The 24,577-nt window shown below is 38.8% G+C and overlaps 1 protein-coding gene across 1 annotated transcript in view; it reads left to right on the top strand.

Moving 5' to 3' along the window:
* The window catches only part of GALNT14 (polypeptide N-acetylgalactosaminyltransferase 14), a 315,282-nt gene that overhangs the window by 267,443 nt on the left and 23,262 nt on the right, over nt 1–24,577 (top strand). Inside the window, exons 10-12 of the mRNA XM_051976114.1 lie at nt 16,534–16,660; nt 20,661–20,753; nt 23,471–23,554. Of these exons, the coding sequence (XP_051832074.1) occupies nt 16,534–16,660; nt 20,661–20,753; nt 23,471–23,554 (304 nt within the window). The remainder of the gene's footprint in view (nt 1–16,533; nt 16,661–20,660; nt 20,754–23,470; nt 23,555–24,577) is intronic.

Raw genomic sequence — 24,577 nt, 5'->3', positions numbered from 1 at the left:
GAGAAAAAGAGTAAGAGGTGAGAATTAGGAGGCAGAATTCAAACTGTAGAACAGAAATGGGGTGAGATACTGAGGACCCCATCTCCTGAAAAAGTGTTGAAATAGAAACTGCTAATCATGTGTCAGACATGTTATAGATGGAATCTTTTATTGGAATGGGAGAATCAATGAAGTCTGTGATTATTATTTCAAACTAAAATAAATCCAAGGAAAGATACAGGAAATGTAGTGGACTTGAAGGAAGACTTGGTTCCCAGTCCTTTCTCAGACACTCAGTTATCTATGTGATCCTGGGAAAGTCACTTAATCTGTTTGCCTCAGTTTCCTCATCTGTTAAATGAAGATAATATTAGTACCTTACTTCCCAGGTTGTGGTAAGGATCAAGTGAAATAATCTGTGTAAAGTGCTATATAAATATTAGCTCTTAGGATCATTATGATTTAAAGTGCAAGGGACCTCAAAGACCTTCTAGGCTCCTCCTCCCCTCATTTTACAGAAAGAAAAATGGGGACCACAGTTGGGATTTGAACCCACAGTTGATATTCTTACTACTGTATCATGCTGCCTCTCCTTTATAAAAGGAGTTTTGCTTTCTTATTTAATAGCATCTGAAGGTAGCTCTCTCTTCTCTGGCACTCTCTAAGCTTGTTTTCTGTCTAAAATAGAAACTAATTATAAATTGAATAAATGGCGGCTATTAAATGGTTAATAGGTTTCTTCCTGGAGAAGCAGATGCCCCTGTTGCATTGAGGGGATCTCTCTAGGCTGTCCTTTCCTTATTTTATCTCTCTGCCTTTTTAGATCTCCTTTCCTGTGCTGGAGACATGTGACTGACCAGTCCCTTTAATTCCCATCTTTGCCCCCTTCCGGTTTTCACCAAAGGCCAATGATATGGGTGCCCTTTTTTCCCTATGAGGTGCTTCTGCAGCAGACTGACTGGTTCTGATAATTACCTTTCCTCTTCAGCATATGAAGAGATTTTAGGAAAATGTGACTTTCAAGGGTTTTTTTTTTTTAGTGACTCATTTGCATTAAAATTGGATGCTTAAATTCCAATTTTTATAACATGTGATACATGTAATCTATCTGCTAACTTCAGGCTGCATCTCACTTATAGGTGTTGATCTCTAGAGAATAAAGGCATCTGTTGCCTAGCAAGCAGGGAGGTGGGACAAGCCAGTGTGCAGATATTCTGACAGGAGGCTGGGGAGCTTCCTGAGTGCAGTATGGTACATTTCCAAAGTACAACTGGTTGACATTTCTTGAGGTTAATGCTGAGAAGGAAGAAGAGTCATGATAATTTTAATGATAATAACTTTCTCAGAGCCCAAGCCCTCGTGGTGGAAAATTCCAACAAATAAGCCATACTAGTCACAAAGCATTCTCAAACATAAAGCGATTGTCCACAGTTGACACAACACTGATCTGTCAACATTTAAGAGCAGTGTTGAATAGATGTGACTGAAACAAGTACTCATACCCTCCATCTACATGCAATGAAAAGTTTTCAAAATTGAGAGCTAGCAGAAGGATTCTGAGCCTAGTGGGGTCAGGATGAGATGCATCCCTGTTTGCCCCACCCCCACCCCCATGCTGCTGCAGCTGATCCAAACATGATTTCTATGGGCCCATAGAAGATGTATTTACATCCTAGTACTTTTACTCATTTACAAAAAGCCCTTTCCTTTATCCACCTGGACAAGTTACTTCACCTAATAGCACCTACCTCACAGGGGACCAAAAGAAATAATACTTATAAGGCACTTATCACAGTGCCTCAAATCTGGTAAGCATTTAATAAATCTTTGTTTCCTTCCTCCTGGCTGCCTGCCCATGGCAAGCGGATCATAAGCTATGGCCTGTCTTAAAGAGATAGAAGGTGTCAGATTTATATTTTTATATATAAATATAAAATTTATATTATACATATAAATATAAAAATGTCTGAGTACAGCTTGACCAAGTATGGTGAGACTTGGCACTGAAGAGCTGGTCATAGGTGATCCATGGCAGGACATGAAACAGAAAAACATGCAAAATACTACCAGTCCTATGTGGTCCCATTCATCCTGGATGATGATAGTGAGTTGCTTCAGGAGACAGTGAGTTTTCCAACAACAAAAATCTTCAAAAGGAACTAGGTGACTGACTACTTGTTAGGAAATGCTAAAGAATGGATTCCTTTTGAAATATATGTTAGACTAGAACCTGGGACATAGTAGGTGCTTAATAAATGTGTGTTGATTGATTAAGAGGCAATCTCTGAAATCACTTCTTGTTCTAAGGACATTTTTTATATGTTTGAGGGCAGCTTGTCATTGTGGTAAAACCTTCAAGTATTTTAGCCAGAACTGCCTCTTCATTGAGACAGAGAAATGCCAAGTTAAGCAAGAAAAACTGGTGATCCTGGATGGCGGTGAGGTTAAGGATGCCATTCAGCATCACTCCAGCTCTCACTTATTGAAGCCGACTCACACACACAAAACAAAAGAGCTTTGTTATATTTGTAGATTAAATGGAGAGAGGCTGCCTAATGTAGTGGACAGAACATTGGACTTCAAGGCAGAAGAGACCTGGATTTAAATCCCTCTCCTACCATTTACTAACTGGCATCAGGGCAAGTTACTTAACCTTCCTCATTTGTAAAATGTAGACAACGCTGGCTGGAAAACTCCTCTCGCAGAAGACCTCTAAGATAATGGTGAAAAGATTTTTCACTTGAAGTATCCCAGAAATGTCCGTGATTATATAACCATAAGGGCTGTCCGCTCCCAAGCTGAGTGTCCCTCCAGAGTACTGTGCTGTGCATGTTTTTCACAGAAATTATCTGTAGCCAGATGTAGCTGTATAATTTGGTCAAGAGAGATGCTAGCCATGACGGCAGAATTTAAGGCTTGGCATCGACATTTGGAAGGGACCCAGCACCCTGGAGTAGTCCAATCAGGTTCCCTCCAAACTGGAAGCCCTCCAGCAGCCCAGAGAACTCCTTCAGTCAGTGTAATTACTCTGTAACACTTGCTCCTGTCTGACAGTCATCAAGGAGATACCTTGTTGGAGAAGCTGGAATATTTCCCCACTAATATTTCCCCAGGCAAATGATTGCATATTTTTCTGCCACCTGACTCCCTTTAAATCTCATCTGGTTGGTTCAGCAATGACAAGGTAACTGCTCCTCTCCAAACAGAAGGACCCCTACTCATGTACCTGTTCCCATCAGGAGGAAAAAGGCTAATCTCTGATAGATGGTTCTATCCAGAGATGCTCTGTACCACATTAAAGATCCTTCAAGAAAGTTCATGTCTAATAATAAGGATTCACATAACTATGTCTCACACCCAAAATCAATCATTCCTGTGGCGTATGTACTCCAGAAAAGGATCCCCAGCAGTAAACTTAATTGCTGACCTATGATTGATAACAGTGTCCAGAGATATCCTTCTTAAAATGCACTTGATAATTGTGGAAATATGTATAGAAGAATTGCACATGTTTAACATGTATTGGATTACTTGCCATCTAGGGGAGGGGATTGGGGGAAGGGAAGGAAAAAATTTGGAACACAAAGTTTTGCGAGATTGAATATCAAAAATTATCTATGCATATGTTCTAAAAAGAAAAGGCTTTAATAAAAAGATAACAAATTAATTTAAAAATATAAAAGATGCACTTCATTTCACAATCTGAGCAAGCATTTATTAAGTTCCTATACTGAGTGCTAGACACTGAGGATACAAAGACAAGTATGAAATAGCTCTTCCTTCAAGGAGCTTAAGTTCTCTCAGAGAAGACAAAGTCCATGTGTAGAATCCAGTATGGTTTGATTATTTCCCTAGAAAGTTTTCCTGTATTTGCTTCCTGGAGATTCTTTAGGGGGCCCTAATTTATCACAGTTTTAGGTTCTCTTCATTACCTTTGTCCTCCAGGTTAGATGTCATCTATTTATTATTCTCAATCCAATGTCAGATCTGGACCAACCCCTCCATTGTTGTAACTGGTTGATTCCTTAGATGTTTTGCACACCATGGAGTTCTACTAGAGGATGGATCACTGAACTTTGAGTTAGGAAGACCTGAGTTCAAATCCAGCCTCTTATTATAAGAGGAGCCACTTAATCTTTGCCTTAGTTGCCTCAACCGTAAATGGGGATAATAACAGCCCAACAACCTAAGGCTGTTGTAAGAATCAAATAGGATAATATTTGTAGAGCACTTAACACAGCTCCTGGCACATATTGGGTGCTTAATAAATGCTTGTTTTCTTCCTCCTTGAGCCTTTTCAGCCAACAAGAGCCCTGCAGTAAAAGGACAGGTTTCACTCTTTCTTTCTTCCTGTATCTCGCCTCCTCCATCCCCATTTGAACATCTCATTATCAGTGGCAAGTAATGGTTTGTGTTTAGGACAGTAGGAGCATAGTTTAAGAGAGGGAAGTACCTGAGAGGTCAGCTAATCCAACTCTCTTTTTGCAGATAAGGAAACTGAGACCAGAGAAGAGATAAATTACCCACATTGCATAATTAATAAATAGCGGGACCAAGCTATGAGTTCAGGTCCCTGGCTCTAGATCCCCTCTCTAGGATAGATACCTGCAGAAAGTTAGCAAAGAGCCGCAGAATTCCAGGGGAGTCAGGTATCAAGAGCATAGGAGACAGAGTTCAAGGTGAACAAGATCTAGCTCATTGTGAAAATGAGGAAACCAAGTCCAGAGCTGTTTTTCAGTACCTGGGCGACGCCAGAAGTGGAGGAGATGGGATTTGAACCCAGGTCTTCTGACTAAAAATCTAACCTTTCTAAGGCAACAAGCTAGTTTGAGAACAAGGAAGATCAGGGCTGGGACTCTCACAGAGGGGAGCAGATGAAGCCCAGGAGCCTACTCATTGTTGAGACATCCGTCAGTGACCTGTGCCCCCCTGCAGCTCTTGCCCCACTATCCAGCCCAGCCTTGTACTAGCCAGACCCCCCTCTCCCAGACAGGAGAATTCCTGAGGGTAAAAGCCCCCCACCTCTCAGGGGTTAGCTGCACTGTTGGCTAGGCTGAGGAGGAGGCAGGCCAGAGAAGTCTGTCCATGCTCACAACTGTGGGAATCTTCCTTCATAACTCTCCAGTAATGATGAGAATAACAATGATGGAGACAGCAGCTAGAAGTCTACAGTACTTGAGGTTGGAACAGTGCTTTAGATATTGTTATATTCTCTGATTCTACATCAGTCTTGCTCTTGTATCCACATTTTCCTGATGAGAGAGGTTGTGTTGGACCAGAGCGGCTCAGAAATGTCTGGGACAGGGTTTGGGTTCCAGGGAGATGCCTCAAGTGAGAATAATAGTATTGTCACCCTTTGCAGTGAGTGGCAAGAGGAACGCGCTAACTGAGGGCATTCTAAATAAATAAGCCTGCCCACTGTCTGTCCCACGGAGGTCGTCGAAGACCGCAGGAGCAAAAGCTCTCCAGCTGAGCAGGCCTCTAGGTGAGGGGGAGGTGGGCTGGCCAATGGCGGACTGAAACGTCCAGGCCCAAGCAGGTGAAAGGGTGGGCCGCCCTATTTCAGAGCCCCACGGTTTCTGTGGGGTTCTTCACCTTATGTGAAACACAGCTGGTATCTCATGAGAGCGAGGCTGCTTGCCAGGGGAGACGTGGGGTTTGTGTGTGACCCACCACTATATGTCATACAAACTATGTAGAGTGAAGGGTGAATATGTCTGCAGTCTGCCTGCCCACAATAGACCAGCCTTCTCCCAGTAAAGAATTTGAAGACCTGGACAAAGGGTTTTTGCGAAGCTGGTGTTGTTGTAGGATCTTGTGCTATAAAAAGAATGCCATTTAAAATGTCATTAAGTTTCTCAGTCAGCTGTTATGATAAATGGATCACTCAAACTTATGGAATTGCTATGTCAGTCATGTCAGACTCTTTGTGACCTCATTTGGGGTTTTCTTGGCAAAGATGCTGGCACAGTTTGTATTTCCCTCTCCAGTTCATTTTATAGATGAGAAAACTGAGATAAACAGTTAAGGTTCTTGTCCAAGGTAGCACAATTAGTAGGTATCTGAGACTGGATTTGAACTCAGATCCTCCTAACTCCCAGCAAAGATGAAACAGTGAATTTGGGGTCAAATGTCAGCTCTGCCCTTTGCTACCCTCCTGATCTAGGACAAATCATTTAATCTCTCTAAGTCTTATCTCTCTTATCTATAAAATGAGATTGGGCTAGATGATCTTTCCCTTTGAAATCTAAAAATGCCATGATCTCACAGAATCAGAAAGTATATATTTATTCTGTATATTTTTCTGTATATTATTTTATTCTGTATTCTGTATATAAGCTATCTACCATGTTAGGATATATGCTTCCTGTTGGCAGAACCAGTTTCATTTTTTATATAGCTCATGCCCGGTACAATCTGAGCACATCATAAACTCAGCAAATGCTTATTGATTGCTTTTGGGCCTCCCAAGAGCCTTAAATTCTCAGATATCAGGCTACTTGTACAAAGAGGAAAATGTCAGATGTGGGGTTACCATTTCTGCTCACAACTCATAAATTAGGAGCTAGAAGGGACCTTTGAGGCTATCTATCCCAACCCCATTCCATTTTACAGATGAGGTAATTGGGGACCAAAGAACAATTGGAAGTCAGAATCCAAATCCAGTTCCTATAACTTTAGATCCAGCCACCAGCTTTACTACATCACTTGCCCTCATCATGACGAGTTACTGGAAATCTGAAGATGAATATAAACTCTGTGTCAGCCCAGGAACCAGCCTATGAGATGAATGCCCAGGTAGAGGGTAGTATGGAAATAGAAGTGGCATTTTTATATTTAGGATCAGGTCCTTGACTTCTCAACAGGAAGGCGCTAGCCTGGGAATCAGAGGAGAGTGGCATTCAAATTCTACTTCTTATATATTCAATTGACTTCAGCCTCATTGAACCTCAGTTTCCCTATCTGTAAAATGAGGAGATTGGTCTATATAGTCCCTGAGATCCTTCCAATTTTCTGGCCCCGAGTTTCTGGCTAATCATGTGGCTGATGCTTCTGGGAGAAGTTGCCCTGAACTAGCAAAAATAAGTAGAGGTTTTCAATGAGGAGATGTTAGGGATAAGCCGAGGATGAGATGGGATTTAGTTTGGGGGAGGGGGTGTCTGTGAAACAGACAACTTAGCTCTCAGATGTTTATCTGAGGTTTAAAGAAAATAAGCAGATAAAACCATGTGCCTGATGGAAGAACAATTACACATCTCCCTGCTTGGAATTCAGAGTGGCTTTGGGTCTGCATGGAATTTATCACAAGGGAGATTATGCTGCTGCTGATTCAGCAAGAACCCCCATGCTAACTCCCCATAAAAAGTCTTTTCTGATCCCTCCTCTGCCTGCCTAACAGAAGCAATGGAGTGAAAGTGATGATTCGGCAGATGCTGCCAGAGCTGAGAGCTGAGATTGTGAGCCCTACCTGGGAAACCAGCTGCTGCTCCTCTCAGTTGACTGCAGGCCCAATGGTCACTGCATCGACTCCCACAGCCCCAGGGCGACTCTTACAGAGTGTCTCTCACAGGCGACAGCAGAGCTGTGGGACACATCCAGCCCTATAATTTATCAGAGCTTTCGGAAGGTGACACTGAATGATATCCAGGGGAAAAAACAACAACAAAACATATGCACAAGAAAGTTTATTATCCGAGCTGGCTTCTGGGCAAGTCCATCATTCTACACTCAGCAGTTTTAGAAGAACCGAGGCCCTAACCTTTTCTCAGGTATAGCATTAAGTTCTGTGAGGCTATCTAGTTAGTTAACTCAGAAATAGGTCTAGGTGCATTTCCTAAAAGCTTAGCTAGCAGTCCCATGCTTCCAGAAAGGACAAAACCTAAACCGTGAATGAAATTCTTTTCCTCTCTGTTCATAAAAAGTCTTCATGCTATATTGTTCTCTTTCTTTTCCCTGAAATTTGCAAAACACTCTGATAAATGCTCTAAAGCAACGATTCCTTTGTCTAGCTTCATAACAAACACTCCTGTCATGTCTCCATTTATCTCAAGAAATATAGACCCAGTCTACATAAAAGGAGTCTAAAGTGGTAAACTCAGGAACTCCTGAGTTAGAATGCTACCTCAGGCATTTATTAACTTTTTCACCTCAAGCAAGATCCTGATTTGAGCCTCACTTTCCTTATCTATAAAATGGATATAATATTAGCTTCTACCTTACAGGATTATTGTGAGAGTCAAATGAAATACTGTATAAAAAACATATTATAAATCTTAAAGTTATATTTAAGTGTGAGTTATCACCATCACCACTATTATTGTTATTCTTATACACTTTAATATAAAACATGTCCCAAAGGATCAGAAGCAAAATTAAAGGAGGAGAAAGAAGGTGACCTTGGGAGTAGCAAAATGATCAAACAACAAATCTGAAGTGAATATATTAGCAAATTCAATAAATTTCAGTGTTGTCCCATTGACCAACCCAAAGATGAAATGCAAACTCTTCTGCTTAGCTTATGAAGCCTTTCACAACCTGGAATAATTTATTGGACACTATCTTCTGTCCCCACACTTTGCGATCCAGCCAAACTAGCCTTTTCTCTCTTTTTCAAATGCTCCATCCCTTCTCTTGTCTTCATATCTTTCAATCATGTCTTGAATGCATTTCCTCTTCATCTCCACCTCATGGAAACACTTTTCTTTTGAAATACAACTCATATAAAAAGTCTTTACTGATTCCTCCCCTCCATTGCTAGGGCCCTCCTCAAACTTTCTTGAATTTAATTACTTTGAGGAGCAATTAATTAATTTCCTAATATTCTGTATATGTTTATATGCAAAATAGATTTGTCTTTATTGTGTGAATATATGCATGTATATACATATGTATATATAAAACACACATGCACACACACATATACATACATACATACATACATACACAGAGTGTTATATCCACATATGGGGGTCTACTTACTGTCTCTTCTATTAAAATGTAAATTCCCAAGATCTTTGCAAGTAGGGGTTGTTTCATTTATTATACTTATACTCCTAATCTTTTAACCTAGTTCTCAGGACATAGTAAAAGATTAATAAGGACTTGTTGGATGATTGATTGTATCAGTAAGCAAGCACTCATTAATTACCTGTTTGGTGCCAGGCACTGTGCTGGAGATGCAAAGAAAAAAGGAAACAGTTCCTGACCTATTGGACTTTATGTTCTCTTTGGGGAGATGACATGTACACATATTAGTATATCCACAATGCCTTTCCACCTAAACATAACTAAAAATACTTTCTGGGGAAGAAGTGTTGATGGAAATGCAGATAGCAGCATCATACCAGTCTCATAAAACAATATAATTAGAATACTCAACACATTTTTGTGTAGGCCAACAAGTGTATAAATGCCCATTTCCTTCCTCTCTCCTCACTCATTCATTCAGCAACAAATATTAAATTTAGTCCCTATGACATTAGAAGTCCTGTGCTGTAGGAAATAAAATGATGTATAAGATGCATTTTCAACCTTGAAAAACTTACAGTTTAATAGAACAGATGAGACAGGCACACAGATAGCCATAACTGAAGAGACTAGCATATGAGAATCATATAAGAAGTAGAATATAAGTTATACAAACATTTATTCAGAAGATGGAGAAATCACTTCTAGATCAGGTAATCAGAGAAAGTTGATATTTTCATTAAACTCATGCAGATCAAGGGTAGCAGATATGGTATAAAATACATACACACACACACATGTATATTTATGTATGTGTGCTGTTTAAATGTGAATGAATGTATATATATATATATTGTACCATGTCATATATACATATTATGTAAATACACATATTCCATATAGTTGTATATAAAATATATTTGCTATGTAAACATGTTTCAATTAGATAGATGGAGATAGAGATATTAGCAGTTGAAAAGTGCCTCTAATTCACAGGATAAAATAGAAGCCAGTTAGGTATAGAATGGCCTCATTTGTCTATATATCAAAATACAGAATTTGATCACCAAGCAAAGATAACTTGAAATTTTAACAAAAGTATGTGAATACAATCTCACAGACATTACCAAAATTTGGTGAGATAGGATTTATTCCTGGAAAATTATAATGAAAGATATACTTTTTTTTTCTCCCCAAAGAAACAGATATGATAGAAAGGTAGGAAAACAGCATTATGTTTCAAGTAAGTATACACTGAAAATCCATGAGCCTGAGTTAAAAAGCAAGAAAAAGACCATTGGGTGAGAATAAAAATAGAAATATACGTGAAAGATAGTAAATGAAAGCAAGGCTGAACTCAAATCTCTGTCCATGGTGCTGATGTTACTAAGCCCTCAGCTGTTCTAAGTATCTTATCATATGAAAGGGAAGATGAGACATCTGTAGAAATTATTACATTAATTATGCCTGAGCACTGAAGGAAACCAATAAGTAGGTGCAACTATTATAAGGATAAAGTATATGGGGAAATGAGTAGAATATAAGAGATGATGGTAGCTATTAAAAAAAAAAAAGCAGCAAGGGCCCCCAGGTCTTGATGGTCTAAGAGCTTCATTTCCAATGTCTTGGGATTCCTTGCTTCATTTCTTGGAGTGTGAATTCTATGTTTCTATTGGGACTATTCACCGGATATTTCTAGCTTGCTTTCCCTGTAACTGGGAGATAGGGTTAACTCAGGAAGTCTGTGTTGGTTTTAGTAGACTTTGGAGAAAAAATTGGTTTAAAAGCCTTTTGATTCAATTCAACAAAGGTTTTAAAACCCAAAATATATTACATGTTTTGATGGCAACTGGGTATCCAAAACTGGTCACAATACAGACCCTATTTTCAAGAATTTTACATTCTAGTAGAGGGAAAGATTTGTACGCCAGTTACTATGATTCAGGAAATGAGATAAATACAAAGAAGGTTGGTCCAGACCGAGTTCTATGAATCAGTGCAGTTCAGTGCAGTGTAGAAACACATGGGGGAAACAATTATAGATTTGCACATATAGTTCATGGACAATGTTATCTACTGTGTGATTCTCTAGGCATTATAATTCTAGAAGCTACCTAATATTTATCTTATTTATTCACTTTGTAAATACATATATGCTTTTAAGTATATATCTATATGTCTGTGTATACATATATACATATTTACTTAATGTATGTAATGTATGTAAATGTTGTAAATATGTAATGTATGTAAATATGTAAAATAAATCAATAAATGCATTCATATGCATATACATATTGTGTATATATGTATATACATGCAGAGCTAATGTATATTATTGCATAATATAAATATATTTTTGTATGATATTTTTAATTTGTTAATATATTTCATTTTGTATATCTGTTTTATATTTATATTGAATATATATACTTATAGACCTATACTAAAGAATATAAAGTAAAAAACAAATGCAGATAAAAGATAAATACAAGTAGGTTCTAGAATTATAATGCCAAGAGAATAAAAATTTTCCTTCTTCCATATAGCATGTTGTGGCACATTGCCCATGAACTTCTCTCTAGGCCTTTGTGGATAGTCTGTATGTGTAGAGATTATTTTTATAATCTAAGATGCTATGATCTCATAATCTAGAGAAAACCACTATCATGGTTTCGCAAGTCTTATGGGCAAACTCATGAAACCCTCATGCATTTCTGCCTGAAGATAGTTAATCTAGTTCCTGTATAAATAATACATATAGCATGTATACCAGGGGTCCTCAAACTACAGCCCACGGGCCAGATATGGCAGCTGAGGACGATTATCCCCCTCACCCAGGGCTATGAAGTTTCTTTATTTAAAGGCCCACAAAATAAAGTTTTTGTTTTTACTATAGTCCAGCCCTCCAACAGTCTGAGGGACATTGAACTGGTCCCCTATTTTAAAAGTTTGAGGACCCCTGATGTATACCAACTGAACACAGGGCTGCTCTACTAAACCCTGGTGTGTCCTGGGAATAGAGAAAAGTGGAAAAGGAACCCCCGAAAACCTGTCTTTTATGGGCCTGATTCTAGGGAAAGCTTCTATAACAAAAGTCCATCCTTTCGACTTTCAGCCAGCCAAACAACCAACCATCTTGAGAGCATCCTCAGTTACTAGAAAGCTGCCAAATGTTTTCTTGTGTTCTTAACACCAGTGTAATTGTCCATAACCATCAGGAGGGAACGTGCTGAGATCAATGATAGGGGGATTTCTCTCTGCACTCCCACCCCAATCACCACCTTCCATGTGGAAGTGTGTCCCATCATGGGAGGTATTATTTGAGGCTGCAGGGGCTGTCCTGTGCCAGTGGGTATAGGAGAATTCTCAGATGTCCCGAGGCAAGGGAAGGTCTTTTCTAGAGCTGGGAACCACTGCCTTACTCATTCCATTAAGCAAGACTCTCAAAGATAGCCACATTTGCCTGTAACAGAAAGGGAAAAGCTGAAAGATTCATACCTCCGCCAACTTGGACACAGCTGGCTCTGCTAATTAAACCTTGCCAGCCTCTCCAGAGCCTCTTTCAGCAGCAGCCAGCCAGGAAGAGTATGCGGCTGGGTACACAAATGTCAGGTGGGAAGTCCCCTGGACAAAAGTGTTGGGGCTTCAAGTCCCTGCTACAGTCATTAAGCTGACAAATCCTGATTCCCTCCTAGATGGTGATCAAGGTGACTCTCAGAATGGCCTGGAAGCATCAGGCAGGGGAGCATGCACCAACAGAAAGATTGTGGTGACCATATGGCCCAGATTTTCCAGGACAGTCTGGATTTGAAATCATCTGTCCCTCTGTCCTCATAAACCATCAAAGTGCTCCAGACATTCCAATAATTCATCAAAGAATAACTGCCTAAATCAAGTTAATAATCATTACAATAAAAATATACATAAGCCACAAAAGATAGAGAATCATTGACTGAAGAAGCAAAGGGATAATTTCATAAACATTTGAACTTACTATCATGCTCATAGTCATGATATAGTCATATATATGTGAAACAGTATTGATAACACTCAGCCACATTCAATAACTATAAGTTATCTATAAATCAGTAAGTATTAAGTGCCAACAATGTGCTATATACTATTAGGTAATAGAAATATAAATTCAAAGAATGAAACAATCCCTAGTCACAAAAAGCTTATGTTCTAATATGGAGGTAACAAATACATTTTTAACTGGATAACAAAATAAATATAAGAGAATAGAACTTAAAATAGTTAATAAAAATAGTAAATAAGAGAATTACATTATAACTACTGAGATTTGTGAACTTGTGTGTGTGTTTTAATTTTAATTATTGTATTAGTTTCTTTTGTAATCTGACTCATTTTATTTTAGGCATTTAAAAGTATTATTCTGAGGATTCTGTGGGTTGTAGCAAACTGTCAAAGGGGTTGATGACCCCTTATTTAGAAAGTAGTAGTACTTGAACTGCATTTTGAATGAAGGAAAGGATTCTACATGGTAAGGAGGTAAGGATTTTTCTACATTCAGGCATGGAAAATGAACAGTCACAAAGACAAGAAATGGAGTGTCATGTGTGAGGAACAATGAATAGGTTAGCCTGGCTGGATCTCAAAGTGCAGGAAAGGGAGTAATGTACAAAGAGATTGAAAAGATGGGTTGGGTCCAGGCTGTGAAAAAGAACTAAACAAAGGAGTTTGCGTTTTATACAAAAGACAATAGGAAGGCAATGGTGTTTACTGAGTTGGGAAGTGAAGTGGTCTGATCAACTCCTGAGGGTTTGGACCTAAAGTGATTGCTATGAGAATAGAGAGATGGTATCAAAGAGTAAATATGGGAAGGTAGAAGCAAGATTTGGCTGGTTGAAAGGGTATGTGGAATGAGTGGCAGGATAATATTTAGAGACTGGAAGAATGATTATTTTCTACACAAATAGGGAAGTTTTGAAAAGAGCTGGGTTTGAGGGACAAATCCTGAGTTCTGTTTTAGAGATGTTTAGTTTGAGATATCTGGAACATTCAGTTTGAAATATCAAGTAGGTAATTGGTGGTGTGACACTAAAGTTCAAGGAAAAGACTGATAGAAAGATCTGTAAGTCTTCTGAATAGAGATGCCAGTTATACTCACTAGAAATGATAAGGTCACTAAGAACGTTTAGGGGAAGGAGGGTTGAGGAGAAAGACAAGTACCTACAATTAGGAGCCATGATGTAATTGATAAGTCAGTAAAGGAGAGTGAAAGAGTATGATTAATCAAATAGGAGAACTGGGTAAGAAAAGGATCACAAAAATTCAGAGAAAGAATAGCCAAGAGAAGAGGGAAGTAATAAATGCATGAATAAACAAACATTTATTAAGAAATTGCTATGTTCCAAGAACACTGAAGATAAAAATTCAAAAATAAAGACAGTCCCTTCCCTCAGAAAAAGTTACATTTTTAATTAGAAAAGACAACAAAGAAAGTGTTAGCAAAGAAGGAATTATCTGGTCTGGAAAATCATAGGGATAGTGAGTGTGGTTTTGCATGGCAGCCATAGATCAGTTGATTGACCTGTCCTTTCCAGAAATGGTAGTGCTGATTATTTGATTTCTATTCTAAGCTCCAGGTGGAGATAAAGTAGGAAAGGCTTGAAGATGACAGAAGAGCATCAGGGAGTGGTGAGTCTAAGTCAAAAAGTTTAAAATGTAGCAGAGTCATTAAGAATGAGGAGTGAGACAAGACCACTTTCACTGTATTGCTTGTGCTGAAGGCAAATTCATTTAAACAATCCCTCAGAATAAAGCACTGAATTGATTTTTTTAAAATTACCAATTAAGAGATTGCTGAGTAATAAGAGAACTGTTTCATTTATAAGATGAGGTTGGAAGTCAAGTTATAAGGGGTGAAGAGTAAATAAGAGGCAAGAAAGTAGAGGCAACAAATAGAGTGTAAACATATTTTTAGGACATTGGCTGAGAAAGGGAGGAAAGCTATAGAATGATGTTTTGACCCCATAACAGTTGTTATGGTTTAGGTATTGGTGATGATTGTGGTTATTGTTTAGGATGGGGGAGACACGAATATGTTTAAATGCAGGAGGAAAGGAAGCAGAAGATAGGAAACAGTTGAAGGGGAGAAGAGAAGAAAAGGGAGAGATAGAAAGAAGAGGAAAGAGGGAAGGTGACTGAAGTTTCAGTCTGATGAAGATAGAAAGAGATGGGATCTAGGATACATGAAAGATAGGGCAATTTGAAAAGGAGGAGGGCCACCTCATTTCCAAAGACTAATGGAAAGGAAAAGTGGATGGAGAATGATGTCCAGTGAAGAATGAAGGATTCCAAGGGATTGTGAAATCAAGAGAATCTGATAAAAGGAACTCACATCAAATGGCAACGGTTTTCTCAGTAAAGGAAGAGACAAAGTCCTCAGTAGAGAGTGGGAAAGGAAGGGAGAGCTTGGAGGCCTGAGAAAAGTGGTTTGGAATAGCTCTAATAGGGAATAACATGGTGAATCACTGAGGGAGGAATAAAAAGACTGCCTTGTAGAAGGACGCAGTTGAAACTGAAGAACATTAACTTTTAATGTATCCATTCAGCATACTAGTATGATGTCCTCTGGCTCAGTTCATCCACACTCAGAGTGGAGGAGAGGGATGGTGGGTTAATCCAAAGCTGAATTTGTCAAGAATTGACCAGTAAAAGAAAAAGGAGGCAAGATATTTGAGAATAGAAGAGCATGGAGTTGAATGGCCAACACAGTAGGGTTGCGATTGAAAAGGAAGAAAATAAAGTCTGAGAAGAGGTGATGATCTGAAAAGGTGCTGAGAAGTGCATTAGAGAATGCCAGGTGGTCAAGGAATAGATGTGGAGAGATATGGCATAAGGAAAAATGGAATGATTGACATTTATGATCAGAGAGAAGGATATTATGGATTTTTTTATTAAAGAAGTGGGATATTTGTGATTTTTTATTATGTCAGAGACAACTAGGTGGCACTGTAGGCAAAGTTCTGGGCCCAGAAGACCTGAGTTCAAATCCAGCCTTAGACCCTTTACTGAGTGCATGACTCCATATAAGTCACTTAATTTCTGTCTGCCTCAGTTTCCTTAACTTTAAAATGAGAATAATATGTAAATTTATTTTTTTAAAGTAAGGATAATAGCACCTACCTCCCAGGATTGTTGTGAGAATAAAATGAGATAATATTTATAAAGCATTTCACACAATGTTTAGAACATAATAGGGGCTTAATAAAAGCTTATTTCTTTCCTTCTTTCCTATATGGCCACAGGTAAGTCACTTAACGTTTGTGATTCTCAGTTACCCAGTCTGTAAAATGGAGGCTATATCTGTAGTATCTACCTCACAGGGTTGTGAGGATCAAATCAGATAATTCATGCAAAGTACTTAACAAACCTCTTCGTCCTACATAAATGTCAGCTGTTGTTATTATTAATGTTTTGGGGGTGGGGGAGGAAGGCCACAATACACATAAATAAGCAAAAGAGCAACTTGATAGGAATCATGGCTAAGCTCCTCTTCCTTTATCACTCTTCATTCTGGAGAAAACGAAATAAAAAGGGGACATGACTTTCTTGCAGAAATTTCCTTCCGAGTGTGGATGTGTGGAGGCAGCCTGGAAATTCTCCCCTGTAGCCGGGTGGGACATGTGTTCCGGAAGAAGCATCCCTATACTTTTCCAGAAGGCAACCTCAATACCTATATAAAGTAAGTTCTCTCCTTGCGGGGATGCTGCATGGGGAGGGGCCAACAAAGGATCTGTGTGACTTAACACAGTGCTTGATCTACTTAATAACTGCTTGTTGATTGATTACTGGAGACTTGGTTTTGGTTCTGCATTGCCACCTCCCAGATTGACCATACATTTGATGACCAAACTAATTGGCCAGTCTCTGGATCTGTGCAAGGGAAGGAAAGAATCCACTATGTTTTTGGAGTCTGAGAACAGAAAGAAAGATGGGGGAGTAAAAGACCTCTGGGTCTCAGCTTGATCATTGGGAAAATGAGAAAATTGCTCTAGATGACATAACATTTTTCCCAGCTCATAAAAAAATTCTGAAATTCTCACTTATTTCTCTGGGTTTTAAGAAGAGGCCCTTAATTAAGCCTTAAAAAAGATTACATGTGACTGAGGGGTCTTCTCATTGTATTTCTGTTCCTGGCTAGCAGCTAGATCAGTTGCAATTTTGTACTCTGACATTTTGGAAGATTCCATATTCCTATCTTTGGACAATATCCTGGAGTCCCCTGATGAAGGGCATTAAAAACAGGATTGAGCAACTGAGAGCAAGAGCCCTAATACCTAATATTTTGCTCCCTAAAATAAATCACCGTTTTTTTCCATTGGGAAGAAAACGATGGAAAGGATAGAGAAATCAATAGTCACAAGTAGAATATATCTCCATTTTCCATACTTTAAAAGTTGCCATTATCATTTTCTGCCTTTCCTTTGTCCTTTTTTTCCCTTTTCCCTATGGAAAAATAAAATATTCTGCTTTTTTCTCAGTTCTCGTCCTAGTTATTTCCTCTCTTTATGTTGTCTTCTAGTCTCTTTCCTCTCTCATTCTCATCTAACTACTTCTCTCCCATCCATTGGATTCAAGTTAGGATTAAGACTAGGATTCAGGCTACATTTAGTTACCTCTTTGTTCCTCACTTTTCACTCTTTTTTATAACATGAGATGGGGCTTATAAAGCAATGTGACTGTGGGAGTGGCAGGAGTGTTATAGAAGAAGTCAGTTTTTAAAATTAGGAGAAAAATTAAAATTATTGAAAAAGAGAGGGGAGGGAAAGGGAAAGAAAAAGGGAGGGAGGGAGAAGGACACGAGATGGAGAGAGACAGAGACAGACAGACAAATTCAAGTAAGGAAAACTATTGAGTAAATAAAGCAATTATTATGTGCTTTCTATGTGTAAAATACTGTGCTAAGCACTGAAGGTTCAAATAGAAAATTAAGATAGCCCCAGCTCTCAATCCAATAACTTTTTAAGAGCTTAATGTGTGTAGAACTTATCTCTAAGTTTAGATATGATGAGGTATTTCCCTAAATAGTCCTTACAGTCTAATTGAGGGATAGAACAAAACAAATAGTTCTAATACAACATATACCACCTTGGGCACACAATGAGCTATAAATAAAACAGTCTGTGCAGTGTAAGATGGAGAAGGTCATTATTTGCTTGTGCAGCAATCAGGAGCAAAAAGTATGCCAGTTCCTCCTCCTGGTCCCATATATAAGGGAATGACAAAAGAATGAGCAGCCAGCCTAGAAAGGCTGCCAGGAGAAGACACGTGGTACCTGAGAGGAGAGAGCCCTTGGAAAGACTTGTTTACTTAATCCTTGAGCCATAAACCAAGATGCTTGAGGGACAGTAGGTTGTATGTGTGCTTAGCCCAGTTGTTTGAAGCTTGGATCATGAGTCTTAAAATATTCTCTCTAATGTCTCAGGTTTAGCTGTTTGCTTGAAATGGCTTTATGTGTTATACACCAAATGACAGCAAGAAATGGGGACTAGAGGCAGTGGGGAAAGGCCAGGGCTAAGGTCTACTTAAGAGATAAAGTATTCTTTTGTCACTTATTGTTATTGGGGATGATTCTGTCCAGTAAAGGGACAGATTACCTCCTTCCCTTCTGCCTCTCTTCTCAACTTCTTAGTCCCCTTTGCTAGGTCTTCATCATCTAGGTTGTGGCTCCTATCTGTAGGACTCTATCCTGGGTCTCTGTGTGTCTCTCTCTGTCTCTGTCATATGTATTTATGTATTTACTTGCATGTGTACATATATGCAATGTCTGTGTGTGGTGTTTATCGATGTGTGTAGTACATGTATATATAATATGTATGTGAGTACTGTATTATGCATGTGTGTATGTGTATATCATATACATATACATGTGTATATGTGTGTTGAATATGCATTTTGCATGTGTGATCTCATCAGCTCCAATGCGATTTAATTATCTCTCTACAAAAGATTTTCAGCTCTATTTATCTAGTCCCAAACTCTGACCTTCAGTCTTGAATCTCGATCCACTAGACTCAAACTGGATGTCCCAGAGATATCTTAAAATCAACATGTCCAAAACTAAATTTGTTATCTTTTATCCAAAGCCATGATCCCCTCCAAATTTCCCAATTAACATCCATCCTCCCTTTCATTCAGCCTCTTCCTCTAGGAGCTTTCCTGAATTCCTCACTCTCACTCTTCAAACCCATATTGCCAAACCCTATTATTTGTACCTTTTCAACATCTTCCCTATACATATCTTTCCTTCCTTTTACATCAATACACCCTAGTATAGGCCTTCATCACCTTACATCTGGATATTGCAAAAGCCTTCCCGTTGCTCCTTCTATCTTGAGTCTCTTTCTCCACTCCAGGCCATCCTCTGCTCAGCTATCAGTTCTATCTTCCTAAAGCGGAGGTCACCCCCTATTCAATAAGCTCCAGGGACTCCCTATCACCTCCAGGATCAAATATGCAATTCTCCTCTTTGATTTTTAATTCTCTTCATACCCTGGCTCTTCCTGCCTTTCCAGTATTGCTATACCTGGCGTTCCTGACATACTGAGGTACAATTTTCACACAAGACACTCCATTTCCTTATCCCAAGGCATTTTGACTGGATGTCCGCCAATTCTGGATGCTCAGCTTCCACATCTGTGTCTCCATCTCCTAGCTCCCTGGGTTTTTTTCAAATATTAGCTAAAATTTCTTCTTGTACAAGAAACCTTTCCTGATTCCCTTTAATACTAATGCCTTCCCTTTGAGAATATCTCCAATTTATATTGTTTGCAATAAAATCTTGTTTGTACATAGTTTTGTTCACATTATCTCCCACATTTGACAGTTGTCCTGCTGTTAGAAGGGACTGATTTTTGCCTTCATCTGTATCATTAGAGCTTAACATAATATCAGTCATGTAGTAGGCTGTCAATAAATGCTTATTAACATGAGTTATCCCCTTTCATCACAATTCTGTTTCCACAAACAAAGAAGATAGGCTCTAAAGATACAACTGGTTCAATTGGGCATATACCATTTAAGAAAAGAGTTACTTATTATTTATACCCAGATCTTTGAGAAAAATATTGATATCACCTCACCATTTCTGGATCCTTCTTTCCTTCAATTTACCCATCAACCTCTCCTTCTATCAAAAAGAAATAAAAAGGAAAGAAGAAAAAGAAGTTCAGAAAATTAACTAACACACTAACAGAGTATAACAGTATATAGAATATTTTACACATAAAGTCCCTCTGCCTCTGCAAAAAAAAAAAGGGTGGGGGGAAGAAGTACATCTGAAAAGGGTTATTTTAAACCCTACACATCCTCTGTTTATATGGAAAATCATCTCCAGGCTTTATGCTTTCTATTTTGAGTTTGCCAGGGTCTATCCTCATACAGTAGGGAGATGAAAAGGCACAGAACCAGGCAGTAGTCACACCTGTGGTTCAGCCAATAGTATCTGAGCCCCCACCCTTGAAGTGCCCCACTGGGCATCAATGGAAAAGTCAGGTGATTGGGTTTAGTACTTAGCTCAAGGCTACTGCTGTGTGACTTTGGACAAGGTTCTTTCCTTTGAGGGGCATAGGGTGGGGAAAGGGGTCATCACCTATAAAATGAGGAGGGGGGGATGAGTTCAAAATCTTTTCTAAAAATCCCACAGCCCCTCACTGATCCCAGTCCCTTCCTCTGTTTTCCAGGAATACCAAGCGTACTGCTGAGGTGTGGATGGACGAGTTCAAGCATTACTTTTATGCTGCCAGACCTGTGGCCCAAGGCCGGCCTTTTGGAAAGTAAGCGATTTTCAGGTGGTAGATGGAAAGGAGCCCCAGGCTACCTACCTTAGAGCTTCTGAAGTCTTGTCTCCAAGTTAGAACATAAGCTTCTCCAGGACAAGGGCACACAGATGCTCAGAGTACTCTTCTTTCTTGGTTCTTTATAAGGTCAACCCAGGCAAAGGGGAGTAGAACCTAATAACAACTCTGTCTTTCTCAAGTTAAGAAGTGTCCCTAAGAAATGGCTTCTTTCCATTTGTTTATTAAAAGACCGCAAGACCATCACATTTTCTCCTCCACTTTGACCTCCTTTATTTCAATTTCTCTTCTCCACATAAGAACTAGGTTGCCATAGAGCTGCCCTCTTCCCTTGAGCGTGCCCTAAATTGTGGTTTAATTCTCTTCCTTAACCCAGGTGCAGCCTTAAAATCAGATCCTTTTTAGCCTGTTTTAAAGTTAAGTTCACAGCCTGTTCATTTGTTGTACTAAGGGATTGGGGAAATGAGAGGAAGTTGATAAAAGACCTTGGTTGAGAATAATTCATTCTTAGCAGAATGACTCAGCTGCTAGGGATCTAGGGAATAATGGGGTGTTGTGACAAAATTAACTTGTGTCTGGAAAACAGTGTGACCTGAAGGAGGAAAGGAAGTAGTTTATGTGCCTTCTTAATGGGGGGTGGAAGTGGAGGTGTAGAGGAAGAGAGAGAATCTGGAACTCAAAGTTTTAAAAACAAAGGTAAAAAATGTTTTAGATGTAACTGGGGACAATAGAAATGTTAAATATTCCAAAAGAAACAAAAACAAGAGGGAGTGGTTTAAAATTCAGAAAACTAATCCCTAACTTTGCCTCTAAACTCGTGTGCTATTCTGTATAGATCAGGGGTAAACTGTCTTTCTTCTCTTGACCTCTAAAATGGAGATGCTGGTCATAGTAGAAATAATATTAATAATGATAAATGACAAGGATAGGCATTTATTTGGGTTTGAGGGCTTGCAAAGCATTTCTTATGAGCCTCACAGCAACCCTGTGAAGTTGGTCCTGCCCATTCTATTTATCTCCATTTCACAGGTGAGGAGAAAGAGGCTCTGAGAGGTTAAATGTGGCTAGTATGTGGTTCAGGGGCACCTAATAAGATGCTAATAAAAAGAGTCCAATAAAGGTGGTGGTAGGCTCTCTTGGAATCACAAAGAACTACAGCATGGCCAGCAATTGATCCAATTTCTTTGAACACTTCAACCCCTGAAGTGGTTAAGAATTACTTGTCATCTTCCCCCAATCAATTAATCAATAAGCATTTATTAAGGCTCTGATACATGCCAGCCATTGTGCTAGATGGTGAAGATATATAACAAAAATAAAACACTTTCTGTTTTCACAGAGTTTACACTTTATTGAGACTCCATACAGAGCATCTTATTTTCTTTATATTTTTTTATTTTATTCTGAACTTAAGAAATAAAATAAGCATTTCCATAACATCGTAGAACAGGGAAAAAAGGATGATTGCACATCAAACTGCAAATCTATTTTCAACAACTGTTGTTTATTTCTTTTAAAATACATAATGAAATTAAAATGTAACTTTCTTTTTTTCTTCCTTTCTCCCCTGCTTCCGCCTTAGAGATAGCTACCATTAAACACAAATATGCATATATGTGTGTGTATATACACATACATACACATACATGTAAAACTATTCTATACATACTAATAATTATCAATTCTTTTTCTGGATGCAGATAGTGAGTTCCTTTGTAATTAATTTGAGTATTTATAATAGTCAAAATGGCTTAGTCTCTCCAAATTGTTCTAAAATATTGCTGTTACTATATATAATGTTCTCTTGGTTCTACTCAGTTTGTTCTTCATTATTTTGTGCAAGCGTATCCATATTTTTCTAACATCATGGAACTCATCATTTCTTATAGCACTGTAGTATTCCATGACCATCATATACTACAACTTGTTTAGTCATTCATTCCAGAACATCTTGATGGGAGTTAGGGGTTAAGAGTATGAGGTAGGGACAGACTGCCCTGGGGATTTGGGTCAGAACCATTGCTGGGATGGCTGCAGAGAGAAGGCTCATCTGACCTTGAAGGAAATAGTTCATTCTGCAGGGTCATAGAGAGATCCAGAGATCTGTGGGCTGTATTTACCTTGATGAAACCATACTTCTGGAACAACAAAATTATGCTAGATCCACAGTCATAGTTCTGAGTTCAAATGTGGTTCTGCCATTCACTAATAATATAAGCTTAGGCAAAGTGCTTAATCTCTCCCAGACCTGCAGTTTCCTCATCAAAGAAGCTAGGGTTGTACTAGATGGCCTACCTGTAAGGTAGCTCTGACCAATGCTACTATGATAACTATTAAGTTACACTGAATGCTATTATGCTGTCATTTTTTTTTAAAGAAAATTGAAAAATAACTCTTAGGTTCTATTCTCAAAGTGAAATGCGGTTCCCCAAGGTATTATTGCTGATACTTCCCCATGTTAGTAAGTGTTTCTATGGCTCCCCATAGAGCATGGTGTTTTGCCTTCTTTTTAAGTTTTTTTAGTTCTGCAGTGTGCCAGAGGGAGGTGGGCGCTAAGCGTGGACGCTTGCATTCTCTAACCTCCACAGATTTCCTCAGCTGCAAATGCCTGCAAGATTCTCACTAGTTGAGATTATTGTAAAGCCATCTGTGTACAGTGATTGTTTTCTTGCCCTTCCTTTTTCTGTACAACCCAGCATACAAGCCCGAGTGGAGCTGAGGAAGCGCCTGAAGTGCCATACTTTCAAGTGGTATCTAGAGAACGTTTATCCAGAACTCAGGTATTCATATTAACTTTCAGAGACTTAATTGGGATTTTTTTAAAGTTTTGGCAAAAAAAAACAGTTGCTGGGGGTAGGGATATGGAAACAAATACAGAAGATAGGCCAATGGTAGGTGCAGTTGTGTCGAGAGGGCTCAGCCCACGTTATGAAAAAGTTTGGGAGGAAAGTGGGCCCTAACCAAGTACTGTGACCCTGAAATCATTTATCCCTAATTACCTCAGTTTCCTCATTTGTAAAATGAGCTGGGGAAGGCAATGGCAAACCAGGCCAGTATCTTTGCCAAGAAAACCCTAAATGGGATCCCAAAGAGTCACCCACAACTGAAATAACTGAACTACAACAACAATTCTTATCAATGCCATTACCCAAAAGAAGAGAAAACATGAAGATAATCTGAAGGGAAGCCTGAATGCTTAAGAGGTAGAGATGTAAAGAATGACTAAAATTTGCTAGATTACTTGGAATAATTTAAGGCTGATAGGCAACTTAATCATGATTTTTATTTACAGTAGATAATTATACGAAAGGTGAACTATTAATCTCTTTCTATTAAGGATGGAGAAAGAACACCATTTAAATAATAATATGTAGGATTTAATTTAGAACAAATTTCTAAACTATCTAAGAAAGAATTCCTTTATCATGTTTTTAGTTGCTGGAATGGGTAACTAAAGGAATTCCAGAATCTTTTCTTTAAAGTTCCCTAAAAATGGGATATAAAGCAGTCTAGCTTTAATGTTACCTTAAAGCAGAGGAACAGACTTAAAAGATTTCCTAATGTCCTTTCAGTCCTGAAGTATTCTTTTTTGTTATAAGTGAGGCACAGTACTTTGCAAACAGGAGGAGACCCCACCTCAGACACTTATTGACCATATAACCTTGAACGAGTTTTTGGATGAGATGAACTTTCTCAGGTTTCCTCATCTGTAAGCAGTGTCAATCCTCAGCTGCTGTTTACCTGCCTGCTCCTAGGTTATATAAAACAAACCCCCTGGACCTGATAAGCAGGGAGCTACTACC

This window comes from Antechinus flavipes, chromosome 2 (genome assembly GCF_016432865.1).
Source record: "Antechinus flavipes isolate AdamAnt ecotype Samford, QLD, Australia chromosome 2, AdamAnt_v2, whole genome shotgun sequence".
Taxonomy (NCBI): domain Eukaryota; kingdom Metazoa; phylum Chordata; class Mammalia; order Dasyuromorphia; family Dasyuridae; genus Antechinus; species Antechinus flavipes.
Note: the sequence above shows the minus strand (reverse complement) of the source record. Positions and strands in the feature narration are given on the sequence as shown.